We start from the raw sequence: 19,631 nt of genomic DNA on the forward strand, positions 1-19,631 counted from the left end.
AGCCGCCCAGAAGGGGCATTAACAGCAAATCCATTAAAAGCAAGAACAAAAATAAGGAAAAGAGTGCAGCTCAACAACGGTTACCGGCAACTTTTCCAGACCAGCAAACTACAAGTCTGCTGGTAGGGGCAGTGAACTACCGGCAGGCCTAACCTGCCGGTAGTTCAAGCCCCTACCGGCAGGTTTTTCACTGAAGCACCGGCACTGTTACTGTGCTTCAGTGTTCCTATTCCCATGGAGTTCTATGGGACTCCATGGGATTGGGAATTTACTGTTCTTCCGCCACACGTAATATCCCAGTGTTACCGTGACATCGGGTGGCAGAAACGATAAGGTGAGTCTGCCAGTAACCTGCCAATAGCAGTGGCAGGTTGCGGGTAGAATCATAATGAAGGCCCATGTCTTGACTTTAGCTTTAGGTCAAGTATTAAGTAGCTTAAATCTTTCCTACCCCTGATAAATGCACCTCCCAGCCTAAATCTGCAAATAACCCAGTATGAAAGTTAATTCAACAGTTTCAAAGGCTGGGGTTGCAGTAAGGGTCACTAGCGCTCCATGAAGGCCGAACACATTAGCTCTCTCCAATATCAAGCAGAGTATCTGCAGGTTTATGGTAGTGTCGTGTAGCAAACATCCATGCCAGAATTCATCTCAATAATTTAGGGTCAGCATTAATCACGCAGCGTGCTGTACTTACACTCCCATTAGTCTCTTCTCAGATTTGACAGGAGAACCAATAATGCTTCACTCATATCTGGAGAAGATACACCAGATCAAGCACCGATTTGCACAACTTGAGTATTTGTGGCAATAGTAGATCAATATATCTAATTGAGTATGCAACAGGGAGTCCGTATTCCATGGGGTCCTGCTCTTCCACATATTTTAATTGCACACATACACTGCGCCTCCCTCAACAGTACATTGAACGTTGTCGCGTCCTGTAGGCCAGGCAGCACCGTACCCTGGATTATCTCATGTACGTGATCATGATCTGGCCTAATCTGATACATGTATCTTCATGAAGCAAGTTTAAAAAATCTGGATGTATTTCTGTGGTATTACTGTAATCATTTTGACTTTAGGATTGGGTATGGTCTGCTAATAGTTATGGATCCATGAAATTGGGAGGGAATGAAACCTGTTGGGCCGGTGGGTTTTACGTGGTGATCGGGACTACGAGTAGCCGCAGACAACACGTTAGATGTGTAATTCCTATTTAGAGAAGGTACACAAATGGGATTTATCCATCCTGTTTTAATACGTATTGTTGAACACAATGGACCTGATATACAAAAGCATTTTATAATGGCACAATCCCATTGAAAAACATTTTGTAAATCAGTCTCAGCGTTTGCTGGTTGTTTGTGGGATCTGGTTTGTGTTCATGCACCATGCCGTTCCACTCTGCCGATTTAAAACAATATATAGCAGGAATGAATTTATTAGGTTAGTTATATGATGTGCTGTTGTATGTTCTATAATACTATAACTATGTATTAGGACCATATTTATGAGCATTGAAGTTTTTGATTCTTAAGAATGTGTTTACGAGGTGATACCCTGAATTAATTGGTTATTTAATGTAATGTGTAATTTAAATCGAGTATATTTTTAAATAATGTTTCTATGATAACAACTGTCGCGTAAAAGCCACTTATGCATACATAAGTGGGCTTTTTCGTGTTTTATTGTAAGTTAACCATTTAAGATTGTACTCTGCTAGCCGAGCTCCTTTACACAAAATGTGCATAACATAAAACATTTTTAGATTCCTAATGCAGTTACAGCGTTGATTGACATATGTATATATTATGATAGATATAATCACAGATTGGTGCTCGAAAAGTAGCATTAGCCTATATATATGTAAAATATGACTTCTTCAACCTGAACATCCACAATCATATTTGTATATACATTGAAGGGACACCAGCAGAAGATCAAGGAGGTCCTGTCAACATAATGTGACATGAGTTCAAGCAGTGCAGTGGGGAAAGGTTTACCAGCAGAATGAATGCAATGACTTGCAATGACTCTGCCACGCGCAAGACCAGGAATAAGATTTCCTCTAAGTGAATATTTGCCAGTCTGTGCACATTGTTTTTTTAACTTTCTGCTGACTATGCTCCACAACATTGTACAGTTTTAAGAAGAGCAAGCACATGTGAACGGAGTATCCAGCTTCAGAACAGATGCAGCTTACAAAAATCCACATTTTTGGGATGCACTTTGATTATATTGGAGTCATTTTGTAAAGGGAAGGCAAGAGGGGTGTCATCAGAAAGGGTGAGGGTTTGGTAAAGACATATCTAACATACCTTCCCAAACAAATGGACAGCCATTACAGAGTACATCATCATGTGGCAGCAGTGCCCATCCACCCGAATCCATTAATAGCCCTTCACTGCTTCCCTGTGCCACCCAGAATTAAGTGAAACATTGTTTGTAATCATCAACAAATCTTTCTGAAACAAAGGCTGAAATCCTTACAAAAAGTGCCCCGGCATTATACCCTAATCTCTAGTCACCCAAATCACAGAAACACACAGCATCAAATCCCTTGGTGTGACATTTTTCAACCATTCAAGTTCGACAGAGCTCAATAAAATTATCTTTAACGCAGAAAATTGCTGAAGGGAAAACTTCTCAAACAATAATTTGACTTCTGATTGTCTTGCAACTGCAGTGAATGAGTAAAGCTAACGGTCAGACTCTAACCGCAGTTTAACTGAATTAACTATTTCATCTGCCATACTACACTCACCATCCTATCTTGGTTTCCTACCTTCTCACTGTCATTTTTGCTCCAACTACCCCATATCTATACTAAGTACAGGTACACGTAAACCTTCCCTTTGCTCTGAAAATAGCAGCTATGCACTAACCTCATTTTTCCTTGCTTCAGATGCAATTCTTACATGCTTGCACATAAGTGCCAACAGGTAGCCATCAGGCAAAAATCTTGGTACTATAAAAAAAAGACCTAAAGAAATCAACAAGAATGATGCAAATTGCCATTGCTACAATAGGCAAAGTCCATAAAACACGAGCTGCTCCGAATTGCCTTGGTTTGATTAGCAAACACACTGGCCTCAGCTTTACTTCTGAATAAATCGCTTTTCCCCAAAACATGAAAAGAACAACATTACTGAAACAAACTCCTCTGAGCAGAGGGACAGGATTACACAACATCTTGAAAGAGCGTGCCATGTGCTCTATAATCACAGAGAGTAATTAGCGAAAGTACTATGAAGCACAGCAAAGTCCAAGCAAAGCCTTGCGCAGAGAGACCCGAGGCTCATAGAACTGCTCTAATTTTTCAGTGAAGCCTCAATCTCTTCTCAATTAAAATACACAGGAGAAATAAAGAATGAACAAACAAATCACATACAATCTGCACCTCCAGACATAGTTTGTGTATGTTGCTCCTAGTGCGGCAGCAACAAATGAAGATGATTGCCTCTACATGTGACATGGGGCCCTAATATTCCAAGCAACCAGGGGTATGGAGTCAATCTGGTGAATGCCACAAACCAACGCAAATGCTGCAGAGTGGTGCATTAATCTACTGGTTGCAACAATTATGCACAACTGTCCATTCAGTGACAGCATACAGATGCAATGTAGGGTGTCAGCTTCCCAAAATTGTTTTGCAGGACACATGACACACCGAGGCCGGCAAACGAGTTTTCCGACGAGCAGTTTAACACTATTTTTGGAAAATGGCGTCAATCATCTACCCCTAGAATGGTTGGGGAAAAAAATTGGAAATTATACTTTTTAATGCATATTGTATGTATTCTTTGTATTTCTATCACCGCTACAAGAGATTAACACAAGTAAATGGACAAACCTTTTTACTTAAGTTAAATGTAATTAGGAAATGCTTAATATCAAAATCTGGATTTTCTACAAACCATTATGATGTTTAACTCACTCTGAAGTGCTTTTCCAAATGGTTGAAAATGAACACAAACACTATACTGTATGTGGGTCTTTCGGATCAGAGTCATTATTTAGGATTTGTCGGGGTGACTGGTGTCCAAGGAGCGAATGAATCAGCCTGCCATTACAATCTCCCCCATTTCCATGTGCCAGCAATGTATCTCAAAATACTCAAAATCTTCTTGCTTAGCGCTTGCATCCGCTCTCAGTAGATCTGCTATTGTCACGGCCTCATTCTTTAATTTCCTCAGCTCTTTCTGGAGATTCTGCTGTTGAAATTGATCATTGCATTCTGTAATCTCTGAAGCCATCACACATTTATCTGGGAGACCCATATAAATATTGTTTCAAAATCCAAACGGACTGTAAGAAAGGCAGTCATTCAAATCATCTTATGGTGAAATGGCAGAAAAGGTAGTAGATGTATCATTGTTGTAAGAGGAACAAAACATTTCACCACTTGGGATGTGTGCGGATCAAGCGTATGACGTGCATCTACAAGTATCCCAGGCTTTATAACTAATGTGAGGTGGTTTCCAAAAATATGGGGGTCAGAAGAGCACTAAGGATCTGCAGCCACATTAAAGCGTCTGCTCACTGCCTGTGCTCTTGAAGATACATATCCAGTCAGTTGCTCCCCAATGCAGAACAAGTATATTCTGGTGAAAGCTCTGATGTGGTGGTGGACATTCTGTAGCAGTGAGTGGCTCTGTGAGAAATTGGGGAGAAATGTGTAAATGATTCTTTAAAGCGATATTTTAATTGCCCTGCTGCTTGGTACATTTATGTTTTTTCCACTTTTGTGTTGAATTACATGTTATGAATATTTTTGGGTGATTTTTAAAGCCTGCTGTTCACTGCAAGACAAAGAAAATCGACATCCAGCTGTACACAGTCAATACAAACTAGCAATTTCTCCTCGAATCCCAACCCACTAAGATGTGGTGTACCACAGGGCTCTTGGTTTTCACTAGTTCTATCCAATGTATACGTTTATCCACTAATTTCTCTGATTAGACAGGCCAAAATTCCCAAACTATGCTGACCAACAGTTTGGGTAAGCACTCAGTGATTTTGAGTTCGCTCTGATAAGGTCGGAAAGTGTCGTTTGAGCATTAAAACTGAATGGACTTCAACTCTTTAAAAATCAACCCAAAGGTGAAGATGGGGGGAGGTGAAGAGTAGGGGCTTAAGGAAAATGAAGTGACAGGGGACTCATAACCAGAGGAGATGTGGGGTGACAGGCAATTGAGCTACCACTATTGGAGCAGAGTCCACCACTAAAGCCGAAGATGAGGTGGGAACAACTGCAGGATGGTGGCACACTGGCTCAATAGAAGGAAAAGGCGCTTGAGGCAGCATATCCTTGATAATATATTTAAAATATCTCTTAATGACCAGCAAACAAATGGCCTGAAATGCAGCGAAGATCTTGTCCTCTAAAAAGGTTGAGACATCTGGAAGGCTGTTGGCTCCAGGATGCAGAAAAGGTTGATGAGACGAGGCAACTCGACTCCAAATAGACAAGCATCTAAGTACACAAGCCCTAAGTCGGCAAGAGAAAGATCCATTGACAGGCATGAGCATATTGTTTTCAGAGTGGATTACTGTACTGTAGGTGTGAAGAAATACATTCCCAAGGAAGGTAGCAGTGGGCCTGGGAGTTCTAGGGTAACGGGAGCAGGAATGAAGTGGCAGCCATTTCACACTAATCTCCAATCAAATCTATAGCAAAATGCAAAACAGTCACAGGACATAGGTTTACATGTTATATAAAAGAGTAAAGACATTAGTGGCATATGTATGTCATCCTATAAGCAGTCTGTCAGCTACAACTTGCTGATGAGCTCTCAAGATCACAGATATGGGTGAGGTGGCCAGGTCGATGATGGTTTCATCCAGTTTAGATCAGCAGGTGTATTTGTTGTTGGTGACCCATTACTAAACTTGTTAGATTAGCGAGTTCAGAAAATCACAACGGGTGCTAGCAAATGCTCCATTGGTACCATGCATTTGGCAATCACTGAAATACTGGTAGGTTCTTTGGTAAAACGATTTGCATTTCCATCAAAATACGTCAACAGGCAAAAGTCTGCACCAAGCTTTATAACACTTTTCCACTCTGGTTTTTGTGTTACGGATTAGCGTCTTTCTCAGAATTATTGTGTATTGTACCTTTTTGTTTTTCAAATGCATAGGGCCAAATCAGAATTCAATCCGATTGACCTTTAACTTAAACCTATTTAAGTTAAGGGCTATTCGGTTCCTAAAGACATTACTAAAGAGTTGCAACACAGCCACGTCCTCACAGTAACTGCGAGTAGTCTAGGCATCTTCAATCTAATGATGCACAAACAATGGGAACCTTGCAGAAGGTTTTAGATCAAGAAGCGGTCTTCAAATTATAGTCTGGGGAGGACTCATTGTAACGATATCCAGATGTTTTTCTGGCCTGTTTTGAGAGATTTTTATTAAGATTGAGCAGCTTCGGTCCTTTTTCTTTTATCAATATTAGGTTTATTGTCATTTTATCACATAATACCACAACCAATCAACTGTAACGATAGATTGGACACCGGTGATCTCTCTAACACTGTATTATAAATGATGTTATTCATTTTTAAACACAAAACAAGGATAATGCTCTAGATGAAAAGGCACAAACACACAAATAATCCTGTTGTTGGCATACATTGTTCCAGGAGTACATTATATTAACAGGCATTTACAACTAAACGCAGTATTCACAAAAGAATTGAGTGTAATTTAATACCAACTGATTGATTTGTGTGCAAGTGGCCCTTTTTTGTCAGACATGGAGTGCCTTGTTACGGACAAACTTATTCCACATCAGAAGAGGGAGAAAAAATATGTCACGACGGAACCCATCTTGCTTCTACATTTCTATACATCTCATCCAACAGTCACACTTAGAATGTTCAAGTTTTCTAGGTTTGCACACATACGTTTGTAAGGGAACATACGTTTGTAAGGGAACTTCAAACTTGTGAATACAAGAACACATGCGAATATACACCTTTCTAGGTGTGTAGCTCGTCTTGATTCATACACACATTTCACAACTGCAACTCCCTACAGCCACTTTTGCTGGTCTTCCAGTTAGTTATGCATGTGTAAGTTATGCAACAAATGCATAACATACAGTAATAGAAAAGCAAAGCTGTATATAATTTAGTGAGCCAACCAATCCATTTCTCAATTCATATGTTGAGCTGAGATGGGCGCGGCAGCCAACCCGATTGCTCGGGAAGCTGGCTGAAACTAAATGGGATATGCATGACTTCTAGGCAAGCACACACAGTCATCCCTCCCTCTTCCTGGTGTCCCTGCTTCTGTATCCCCCTCCCTTACCACCTCTCCCCTCTCACTTAGCTGCAGGGGTTGCAGCAACGCTGCGCCACTCCTTTCATGTTTGCCAGGCTGCCATGAAAATGAAAGAGGGGCTCAGATCAGAGCCTTTCTTCCATTTCCATGGAGGCCATGTTGGGTGAATATATCTATGACACAATGGGTGACACTCTCGCCGCTATCGGTTGTTTCAAAGAAATAAATTCCTATTAGCACCCTGCGATGTTAACCTAGGGTTCTAATAGCCAAACCCATGTGTTTTTAGGGCCATAGCAGGTTGTAAAGTTCCAAGACCCGCTTTAAAGGGCAGGGCAAAGTGCAGGCCTATTAACTCAGAACCTCGGATTCCATACGGCCCTTGGAACGTGTAATTATAGCAAAAGTAACTTAATCCTGAGAAAAGTTAGTATTTTTTACAGGAGTATGTTATGTTTTTTTCTCCTGGAGAAAGTTTTGTGAATTGGCCACAAAACGTTTAAAAACTGTTTCCAATGAAATGCTAAAGTAGATTTGTCAGCAGATTATCATTGCCTGATGTCCGGATCCTTGAAGAATTATATATTTGCATAATTTTTCCTGTATTCCCAATGCATCAAGTGGGTTGTATTTTTTAACAAATAATGGTGCTCTCAATGGGACCAACAAAATTGCCCTCATTTCTGTCACTACACGTTATTAGTTTCCCGTTTCTGATCTATATGGAGACTGAACATCGATTCAGGAAAGTCCAATACAATAATCCTAATGGTAAATTGCTTATGGTATAATCAAGGCTTTGCAGTGTGACCGTCAAGAAGCGCACACGCTTACAAGACAGATGCAAGGTAATGTTTCCTAACGTTTTAATCTATCATTTGGGAGAAATAGCTCCTATTTTTGCATCTAAAAACAATACTTAAAATGCAGAGGACAAATCACATTGTTAACCCATCAAGTCAAATAAAAGAGTATAGAGGCTTACCATAATTCCAGTAAGTAAACAGACCCCCTTTCCACAGTATGTATTCGGTACCATGTCACCATATCCAATTGATAAAAAAGTTATTGAAATTAACCACATTGCTCCGAGAAAGTTGCTAGTCACATCTTGTTGATCGTGGTATCTGAAAAAAATCAAATGCATATCTTTTTACACTAACAGTTATCTACCTTTCAATTACATGTTCCCGCATAAGTGGCACACAATAATAGAATACATTGACTGAAGTATACTAAACTGCAATAGTAAAGTTTGAGTAAATCAGTGTCTATGAGATGCTTTAATACTGAAATCATTAGGGTGAAAAACACTGAACGCTGGCTGAGGCATTGACATCCTACATGTACTCACCATATTTGCCAGCTTACGTGCGAGGAGTGGCACCATTTGTCAGGTCTTGCATTGATTTGCTCTGACACGTACATCATTTGGCATGTATTGCTCTCCTACATTCTTTTTTTTAAAAACTTTATTTATATATTGCTTGACATTCAACCGAGAAGAACACGTAATATATTGACTGAAAAGTACATATGATCGTGCAATCCAGCGTGGTGGCCACGCAGGGCCATGTCCAAAGGGTTAATGAGCTTAGACATCAACATGATAAATACTCCATAGTCTAGTGAGTCGATCAGTGGAGGGAATGAGCAGGGGATCGGGAATCAACAGTATCAAGTTCGTCATCACTCGAAGACTAAGCTTCCCAGTGCTCTTCGGTGTCTGAGGCCCAGGTGAGAGCTTGAAGCCATTGGCAGTGTGTGGGGTGGGGGTTTAGGGCACAACCAGTGGAGTACAATACAGCGGGTCGCAAGCAGCATACACAAACCGGCCAGCCTCCTAGAGTCACGGCCCATTCGGGGCAGTTCGTGGAAAAGGAAGGTCAAGGGGCAGGTCAAGGGGGATGGCGTGAAAGTATAATCGAGAATTTGAGATATGGTTTTACACACTTCCGACCAGAGTAAGGAAAGGGTAGGGCAGGACCACAGCATATGAATGTAATTGGCATGGTCTGCTCTACACCTTGGACATTCAGATGGGTGATCCACTGACATATGGTGAAGCCTGACTGGGGTGTATAATGGATAAGCTTAAATTTGGAGTTTACGGAAACGTCTCGGCTACAGGTACACAAAAATGCCCATCTCTGATCCATTATATCGACGGCCAGGTCTCTGATCCATGCCTCCCTAAGTCCCCTCCCAAGAGCAGACCATCCTGTCCTGCAGCAGGCTGTAAAACCTGAAGACCCGACCTCTGGTGATGCTTCCCAACATAACCTCTGACAGGAGTGGGTCACCTGGGGGGATTTAGGGGAATACTGGCCATCTGCACTTGAGGGTTCGTCGGAGACCAGCGTATTGGAGCCAGCATGAAGTTCTACGCCATAAGGGATTGGGAAGGTCAGGCCACTCAGTAAAGGTCCCCAAGGTGAATACGTCCAAGACTGTGGCGAAACCCCCATCTACCCAGCGGCAGACCGTAGTAGTATCCACCCGAGGGGAGCCAAGGAGATAGTTCCATAACGGAAAGTTGCTATGAAAGGGGCGTGGGGTGCCAGTTTTCCTCCAAAGTTTATTCCATGCTATCATCGTGGATTTGGTGGGGTTCATAGGATCGAACTTAAGGCCCAAGGAGGGGAGAACCAGGGAGCGTACATCCAAATGGCCAGCCGCCAGGCGTTCAAGTTGAATGGGGGGGGAATCCATCAGTTTCAAACCAGAAGGCTGCGAATTGGGCCTGTGCAGCGATCCAGTAGCCCTCGAAATCAAGGGCACAAAACCCACCCAAAGTAGTAGGGGTAACGAATGTGTCAAGTTTCAGGTGAACCGCCCCAGAATGCCACAGGAAGGTGTGAACGGTCCAGGTCACCGACTTGAAGAACATGAGACCTGGCCAGAGCGGCACGTTCAAAAATCTCTAGAGGAGTTGTGATAAAACTATCATCTTGAGAACTGCCACCCTCCCAGCTAATGTAATCAGTAATTTGGCACAATTGGTTGTCTTCTGGGCAAGGTAAGGGTGGTAGTTCCCAAAATTGAGATCATACAGAGGGATCCAGTGACATGGGACCGAGACCCCAAGATAAGTGATCACCGTCTGAGACCAGGTAAACCCACGAAGATCTCTGGGGGCAGTGGTGGCGTCGGTTAGCGGAAACAGTATAGATCTGGTACAGTTGATCTTCAAGCCTGAGAGTTCCCTGAAAAGGATAACATCATCTAGGATAGGGGCCAGATTGTTCTCAGGGGAGCAAATGTAGAGTAAATGTTGTCCGCATAGAGAGAAATGATCTTGGGAAATCCAGAGAGTCTGATCCCCTATGTGCATGGCATTGACAAATCAGGTCTGCTAGAGGTTCGATGGCTAATGCAAAAATTAAGGGAGAGAAGGGACAGCCCTGTCTGGTACCTCTAGCTATCTCGAATAGGGCTGAGAACAGGTCCACAGTACGAACCCTGGCCATGCGGGGAAGCGTAGAGAAGTTTTACCCAGGAAATAAAACGTGCCCAAAGTTACATCTCTCAAGCATCAGCCACAAGTATCGCCAGGAGACCGAATCAAATGCTTTTTGCATATCCAAGGTGGCTGCTACAGCCTGTGTGTTTGGATCAATTTGTGCAAGAATATTATATAGAAGATAGTAAGAGAGGTGGGGTGCCCCGGTATGAAGCCGGACTGGTCCGGGTGGACTATGAATGACAATTGGGGAAAGTCGGAGAGCGAGTGCTTCAGCGAATATTTTCACGTCGCAATTGAGTGACATCGGTCGGTAGGACCCACATAGTGATGTTAGTTTGCCAGGTTTAAGTAGGACCAAAACGATCGCCTCCCGAAGGCAGGGGGGAAGCTTACCGACCTCACATGCCTCTTCCCAACCGCAAGCAGATGTGGAACCAGGCAGGTTTTGTAGCACTTGTAAAATTTGGTGGTAAGCCCGTCTGCCCCTGGTGCTTTTCTGGAGGAAAGAAAGTTTATCGCTTTAGAGAGGTCCTCTGCCGTAACCGGCTGAGGGTGTTGATAGTGGTAAGTTATCTAAGAAGGACTCAATGGCAGCGATGGTGATTGTATCCGTGTTCGTATATAGTGTTTCGTAAAAGAAGCGAAATTCGCTGTTCATGCCCTGAGAGGAGAATGCCAAGGAACCATCCGACCGTTCAATGGCAGGGATATGAGGCGCCCCATTTTCCTGAGAAATTAATCTAGCTAAAAGGCGTCCGGGACGCCCTCCCCGTGGTTTAGGGCAACCCGGGAGTCATCATGGAACTTACGCTCTCATTTGGCCCGCTCGCGGAAGGTGTCGGAGCCATGCCTATCTCGCTCAGCGTAGTGACAGACAGGGATGCAGCGTATTGGGCCTCAAGTCCCGAAAGCAGAGATTCGTTCTCTGTGATGGTCCTCCGAATCACTTTAAAGATACCCGCTTCCGTGGACAGTGCAATACCCCTGATACAGCCTTTAAACGACTCCCACAGTGTGGACTGAGATCCCACTGACCCGGCATTTAGCATGAATAAGTCATCTCTACTGGATCCGAGTTCTGATTCGAAGACTGCATCCAGTAAGGCATGGGGTTTCAGTCCACACGAACGGGTTCCCCCGTGGTCCTTGCCCCAATTTAATGTCACAGTGACCGGAGAGTGGTCCGAGGAGGTTCTGGGTAGGATGGTCATTTGGGAAATAGTTCTTACAACAATATTGGAGACTAGCCATTTGTCTATGCGTGAGTGCGAGTCGTGGACCGTGGAATAAAATGAAAAGATTTGAGAGTCGGGATACAAAAGCCTCCATGCATCCTCTACACCTAGTTGTGATTGTATTTCTATGATGGCCTTAGCGGATTTAGTGAGCTGGCGGGGTCTTGTGCCGGACTGGTCTAAGTCAACATCAACAATGGTATTGAAGTCCCCTCCCCTTAGTATAGGTATGAGGGGGAATCCCACCAGTAGAGAGGAAAGATGAGTAAAAAAAATCAGGGTCGTCAACGTTTGGACCTTAGATGTTAAGCAGAGCCACTTCCCTACCCCTAGGTGATCCAAACAGAAATACATAACGTCCCAAGGGATCGATGTGTGTTACCTTATGAATGAATTTGAAGGACCTATATATTAGTATCATGACTCCCCGGTTCTGGGTGGAGTAGGTAGTGTAATACTGCTGGGGGCCCATGTTATAGCGAACCCCTCACACCCCCGGCCAGTGCATGAGTTTCTTGGAAGTTTCTTGGAAGATAAAGAAGACGACTCACACTGAATGTTCTGACGGCCATCACTGAATGTTCTGACGGCCATCACTCCAACCATGAGCAAGAAATAACATAATATGATGCACAATTTAGAATTTAGCAAGGAGAGTGGTCACCATGGATATAATCCGAACTAGTGTGGCAAAGGAGGTGGTCTGGCAGACAGGTCAAGTGCCTGTCTCCCAGGTGATGATGAAGCCTCCTGCGTGGGAAATACAAGTTGGGCTTGTCGAGATTATGCGGGCTGGCCTTCAACCCGGCAAATGGTCATCAATTAATTTAGAGGCCTCCTCTGGGATGGTAAAAAAGAAGACTCGAACCGAGTATTCAATTCTCAGTTTCGCGGGGTACTGCATGGAGTAAGTATTTGACCCCCAGTTCACGTAGCTTTTTTTTGACGGAAAGAAAGGTCTTGCGCTCTTGTTGGATGGCCACAGAAAAGTCCGGGTATAGGTGGATCCTGGTTGAGCCCCAGCAGTAGCTCTCCCTTGACTCTCGTAGCTCGCAGTAAGGTGTCTCTGTCCTGGTAGTTCAGTACTCTTGCAATAATGGGACGATGGGGAGCATCAGGCTTGGGCTTTGCCATTAGGGAACGATGGGCCAGTTCGATTGCGAACTGGGATGAGAGCTTCGGGGAGTCCAGTAGTTTGAGGAGAAGGCGCTCCACGTATTCTTCCATCGGGCCATTTATTTTGTCTTCCGGGACGCCAATGATGCGCAGGTTGTTTCCCTGGATTGCGATTCTAAATCGCTGTTCTTCTTGCTGACCATTTGGACCTGTCGTGAGAGTGTGGCCACCTCAGAGTGGAGTCCACCGATTTCATCCTCATCCACCCCAACCCTGGTCTCCACTTCCACCACCGTGGAGTCAGTCTTCTCCATCCGGGCCTTAATGGAACTAATTGTCCTGCTCATGTCATTGAGCTTTGAGTGGAGAGCAGTGAATCCCTCGTGCATGTATTCCATCATTCTTTGAAGTTCTGTAGGCTCAGAGGGTCCTGGTGAAGGAGATTCGGCATCGGGGAGGGGTTCACTCGGTTTTGATGCTCCTTTTGTGAACATGTTGATAGAGCTCTGCTTTTTGTTAGCTCTTTCATCATGGCAGCTTCTCGGGGTGCGCAGGATAGAATGACGAAAAGGCGCAGAGGGTGGGTTATGAGGCAATCTCGCCTGACACCAGTGACAGAAGTGAGGTCCTCCAGTGGTATACTGAGGCTGGGTGATGAGATACAGGACACAGGGACGATTGTAGAAGCAATCCGGGTCCATAAGGAGATGTATGGGTGTCAACTGGCAGGGATGTGGAGCACAGAGACGATAAGGAGTGAAAATGGAAGGACCAGGTCACACACAAATGGGTCTTGTAGGTTTGTTTTGTATCTAACGCCTCTATAGGGTGCCGGGGCAAGTTGTACGGGCTTCCAGATTGGTTCCTCAGAATGCTGTGCCAGTACAGTTCTCATATAGCAAACCTGGAGTATCCTGTATCAGCTGGCATAGAAATCTGACTGGTCACAGACGGAGACAGTAAGGATGGACTGCTGCCTCCCACGTATGGTCCAGTTTACTATGAAGACCCAGGTATGCGGTCACTGTTTGCAGGTAGCTGGTAGGTTTGGTTGGGTGGGGGCTGGATCAGCCAGGCAGCAAAAGTTAAAGTTGAGTGGTGGAGCTGCGTTGCGGAGAAATAGGAAAGTAAGGTCCCAAGCTCTGCCCCTGACTGTCAGGGGCCAAGGGGCAATCCACTATCCCCGGCTTTCCTATATTGTAATATAGTATTGCTATGAAAAGCCCAAGTACTTATATACCATTTCAGGGTTTTATTGTGAAAACTTAGGTGTTTACACCATTGCTACCTAAAGCCCAGGTAGCCACACGATTGCAATGCATAGTTATTCACACCACTGTCCAGAATTTAGGAAGGTAGCATTGCAGTATGAGGCACCATGATGACCATCAAGCAGGCAAGTATAATTCCATTACTAGTTTGTTCGCAGCTAATCAGACTGCTCTGAGTGCAGAATTTTCTTACCACTATTTGCCTGCGTTCCAAGCAAACTGTTGGTTGCTTGTCCCCACTCCATGTGTTCTATATCTGCTCTCCTCTTCCCCTGCATCAAACTCACAACATAATTATACTAAAAATGGCCCACTTACTGGACTCAATATATGCTGCCTGAAAGGCATACCGCGCCCGTTGACTTTTTTCTGCAACCATTGGTACAGAAAACCGAAACTTATATTAAAAGACACGAGCCATTGCTTACAACTGTTAAGTAAGCTAGATTTCCAACACCATTGTACAATGTTTACCACTGACGCCAATGTCTATTCCATATGAGCTAGGCATAGAAGCAATGGAATGGTTACTAAAAGAAGGCCACAACGCTTATTCCACAATCATTTCTTCATAAAGATAAAGATAGGAACAACCTGTTACATCAAGTCAGTTTTCAACCCCCACCGCCCACCCCGCACTCAACCCGAGCTTAATTACCCTACAGTCAGCTACATAGGGTCAGGAGAATTGTGAGCAATGATAATGAGTGCAAAGCAATTTGAAATGTTAATTAAGAGATTAATTGATCGTGGATGCAGGGCTGATGAGGTCAATGCATGCAGAGTGAGTGATACAGATCTCAAACAAGACAATGAACACTTTAGTACCCCTAAAGAAAGAAACCTACATTAGTATATGTATCCAAATATTCATTACAGAGCAGAAAAATCTACCATTGTTAAACATTGGGTCACCTTTACTTGTGATACAAGAGTTGAAGATTTGTTTTGTGAACAACTAGTTTTTTGCGTACGGTCATAGTTCCAATTTCAGAGGTTGGTTAGTCAGGGCGGAGCTCACCAGAACACTTCCCAGTCAAAGCAAAAACGACAAGTACCAATCCCTGCATGCATTGCACCAACTGCAGTTTTGTAACCGAGGAAAATATTGTATATCACCCGAGGTCTGCACAGAAGATCTCACTTTGCAACTATACAACATGCAATACCTAAAACGTTGTTTACGCCATAAGGTGCCCATGCTGTAAATACTACGTCGTACAATCATCACAAGCTTGCAAACTATGCTGGAGAGGGCAAAAGACAAACATTCATACAAGGAAAATGAATGTCACTAGCAAGAAATTGGATTGAATACCAACATAACATCTCACAGATTCGGTTCCAGGTTTTGGAGATTGTTAAAAAGAATGGGCCAAACGATAACCTCTCCAATAAATTTGACCAAAGAGACATTTTGAGTTGATAAGTTGAATTCAATAGTGCCTAACAGCATGAATGAGGACTGTAATTTCTTATGTTCTCTATGAAATACTTTACATAGGATCATGTTTCCCTTCTCCACTCTATCATCACTTCAACCAATTGTAGTTTTTTATTTGTATTTGAATCAAACTCATTTGTAGACCCTTATCCGCCATTAGTATGTATTCCCGGGATATTATGGGCAACAGAGAGCCGGTAAATTCCCATTCCCATGGAGTCCCAAAGAACTCCAAGGGATGGGATTGCATGAATCACAGGCACCGGTATTACGAATGCCGGTGATTCAGGTATTTCTTTGCCGATAGGGGCCTGATCTACAGGCAGGTCAGGCCTGCCGGGAGATCCGTGGACCCCACCGGGATATTTGAAGTGGGCCGGTCTGTAAAAAATGCTGGCGCTGGTATTACCAGCATTTTCTTCGTATCTTCACATTGTAATGAGGCCCCATTTGTTAATACTGGGATGAAGATGATGTGCAGAGCCATGAAGGGCGCTCCGCGGAACCAAAGTAAGCATTCTAGTCTATATGCAGAGTCTGGGAGCATAAACACTGAGGAAGGACTCAGGCCGTTCTTTGACCCTCCCTGGATGAATACAAGGGGAAGCTCTCCATCCAAGAGCAGCAAGAGGGGAAGCTTTGTCAGAAGAGAGAGGGCTGAGGACAGGGACACGAGAGCCATTCAAGGGATGTCACCTTTCGGTCTGCAAGACTCCGCCAGCGAGGAACCCTCGTACAGACAACAACCCAGGAAGCCGAGTCGAGCAGAGGAAGCCTACCGGATGGGCACATAAGACCCAACCACGAGGTGCCAGGGTGTTGTGGGAAGTCTCAGAGACACAGGAAGCCTGTGAAACTTTCACAAGTCTCTCCCCTTCCCACCTGTTTCTCTTTGCTTGTGACATTCTTGGATGTGACTTCCTTCTTTCGCACGGTCCGGGATTTATACAGGCCTTTGTGCAGGTATTCAGATTCCAGCGTGAGGATTGCAAGTCAGACGCCAAGTAGCGTTCAAATATCCAGGACCCGGAACCAGGAAAGAAACAGTATCCTGACTCGGAGGTAAGGAACGCTGTAAACTGAGCACAGGAGAAATCCAGGAAGATGAGCACGGAAGAAGGTAGGACAAGGAAAGGGACGGAAAGGGAGTATAATCAGGAAAATGGGAAATGGGACTCGGAAGGAGGCACCGAGCGAACTCCGGCAACACACGCCTGACTACTCCAAGCGGTAGTGTTGAGACGCGCAGAGCCGAGGGGGCGTGACTGTTTTGTAGGAAATTGAACGATGGTAACCGAGTCATCAAGTTCTTGTTTCAGAACTGCTCGGATGGCGTAGTCGGATGCATCAGTCTCAACAAGGAAGGGACGGTCTGTGTCGGGTTGAGCCAGTATGGGGGCTTGTGTGAACTCCGACTTCAACTGTTGAAACGGAGAGTCTTGAGCTGAGGACCACTGAAAGGGGGTATATTTCTTTAATAGTGTGACAATAGGGTGTACAATATCAGGAAATGCGGGTATGAATTTCCTGTAAAAGTTAGTGAGCACCAGGAAGGATTGAATTTGTTTCACAGTGGTAGGAACAGGCCAAGATGAGATGGAACCAACCTTGGAAGAATCCATTCCAATACCCTTGGGGCTAAGAACAAATCCAAGATAGTGAACAGTTGATACATGGAAAAGGCATTTTTCAGGTTTGGCCAGGAGCTTATGTTCTCGTAAACGCTGTAAAACTGCCTTAACGTGTTCTTCATGTTTCCGAGGTTCCTTGGAGTAAATCAGTATGTCGTGTAGGTATACAATGACTAAAAGGAACAACATGTCAGAAAAAACCCGATCCATGAAACGTTGGAATATTGCGGGGGCATTAGCAAGTCCAAAGGCCATAACCAGATACTCAAAGTGGCCAAAGGGTGTTCTGAGGGCTGTTTTCCATTCATCACCTTCTTTTATACGAATGAGATGGTAGGCACCCCTGAGATCTAGTTTTGTGAAGATGACTGCTCCCCTCACAGCTTCCAGGATGTCCGAAATAAGAGTCAAGGGGTAACGCCCCTTGAGGGTGCATTGGTTAAGGCCACGGTAATCCAAACATGGTCTAAGCTCCTTGGAATCTTTCTTAGGAACGAAGAAGAGGGAGGCTTCCGCTGGGGACTTGGAGGGTCGAATAGTTCAATCCGTTAAGTTGGTGTCCAGATATTCCCAGAGGGCCCTTTTTTCAGGTTCGGATAGAATGAACATTCTTCCGAAGGGAATCACTGCTGATGGCTCTGTGTCAATGGCACAATCCTCAGGTCTGTGGGGTGGAAGAGATTGAACAATGGCTGTTGAGAACACATCTGAGTATGTCTGGTAAGCTTGGGGAATCTGGATAATGTTGGAGGCAGTTACTGGGAATTGCTGGGTTCTTGGAAGTCTTCTGAGGGGCTTGGCAAGGTGGTAGGAGATAAACAATGGGACATACAATGTTCTGAACCAAGAAACAAGGAGCCTGCTGCCCAATTGATGTAAGGATTGTGTTTCTGCAGCCAGGGCATGCCTAGAACCATGGGATAGTGGGCAGATCTTATTATGTCAAATCTAATCCTCTCTTGGTGGTTGTTTATCGAAAGAATAATCTCTTTGGTTTGGTGGGTTATGGGTCCTGAAGACAAGGGTCTCCCATCAATGGCTTCAACGGGTTGCATTGTCTCTTTTGTTTCGCGGGGAACATGATGGCTGACGGCCCAATCATGATCTATGAATATGCCCATGGTTCTGCAATCCACTAAAGCCAGGATGGGGTAGGATTCTTTCTTAGAAGGTGACAAGAATGCCTGTAGAATCACAAGATTGTTCTGTCCTGGGGAGTTCAAGGAAGGAATTGATGAGGAGCAGACATCTTTCTCCCGAAACTGTGCGCCACTTAGGATAGGGAGCTGGCGTTTCCCGACGCCGAGGTGGTACAATAGGGCACTCTCTTACAAGGTGTTTATCAGAGGCACAATACATGCAGAGTCCGGTATTAATCCGACGCATCCTTTCTTGTGGGGTAATGGGTCCTCGGAAGGCACCTAGTTGCATGGGTTCTGGGTCAGAAGCTGGAGATGCAGCGGTTTCTTTTTTGTATGGGTGGTCAGTAGCTGCCTTTGGAGATGTTGGCTTGGACTTCCTTTTCTCTGCCTTTCTTTCCTGGATCCGGAAATTGATCTGTAGGGAGAGGTCCATGAGAGCTTGGAAGGAGCTTGGGCGGGCTACCCTGGCTAATTCATCCTTTATCTCATCATTTAGGCCTCTTCGAAAGAGGGGGAAGCTGGCTTCTTGGGACCAATCAGCCTAATTGTTTAAAGTGGGTCACATACGTGAGCATATCCTGGGATCCTTGTTGGAATTCAAGCAGTCTTTCTTGAGCGCTGTAAACGAGTTCTGGGCAATCAAACACGGCCTTAAGGGCTTCCACAAACCCATCGTAATCCTCCAGGAGTGCGTCGCCCGCATTGACTAGGGGGGTTTCCCAGGTCAGGGCATTGCCCGTGAGGTGTGATATCATAAATCCCACCTTTGCTCTTGGGGTGGAAAAGTAGTATGGGTTGAAGGTAAAATGCACCAAACAGGAATCAAGGAAGGCACGGAGGGTCTTTGAGGAGCCATCGAATTTGTTCACTACTCCTCCCAACAAGACACTTTCTTTGGCTGCAGAGTCACGAGATAAGACTAACTGCTTTAGTGCAGCATTCTCTGCCTTAAGGTTCTGGACTTCAGTGGTTAACTCCTGCATACCTCGCATGAGGTCTTGAACCGCGGCTTCCATCTTTGTCTTTGTATCAG

At 44.5% G+C, this 19,631-nt stretch overlaps 1 protein-coding gene across 1 annotated transcript in view; it reads right to left on the reverse strand.

The window, feature by feature from the left end:
* The window catches only part of KCNN2 (potassium calcium-activated channel subfamily N member 2), a 752,674-nt gene that overhangs the window by 322,092 nt on the left and 410,951 nt on the right, over positions 1–19,631 (reverse strand). Inside the window, exon 4 of the mRNA XM_069625521.1 lies at positions 8,279–8,420. Coding sequence (XP_069481622.1) covers positions 8,279–8,420 — 142 coding nt within the window. The remainder of the gene's footprint in view (positions 1–8,278; positions 8,421–19,631) is intronic.

The sequence above is a fragment of the Ambystoma mexicanum genome, chromosome 6p, assembly GCF_040938575.1.
Source record: "Ambystoma mexicanum isolate Mex_15411 chromosome 6p, UKY_AmexF1_1, whole genome shotgun sequence".
NCBI lineage: Eukaryota > Metazoa > Chordata > Amphibia > Caudata > Ambystomatidae > Ambystoma > Ambystoma mexicanum.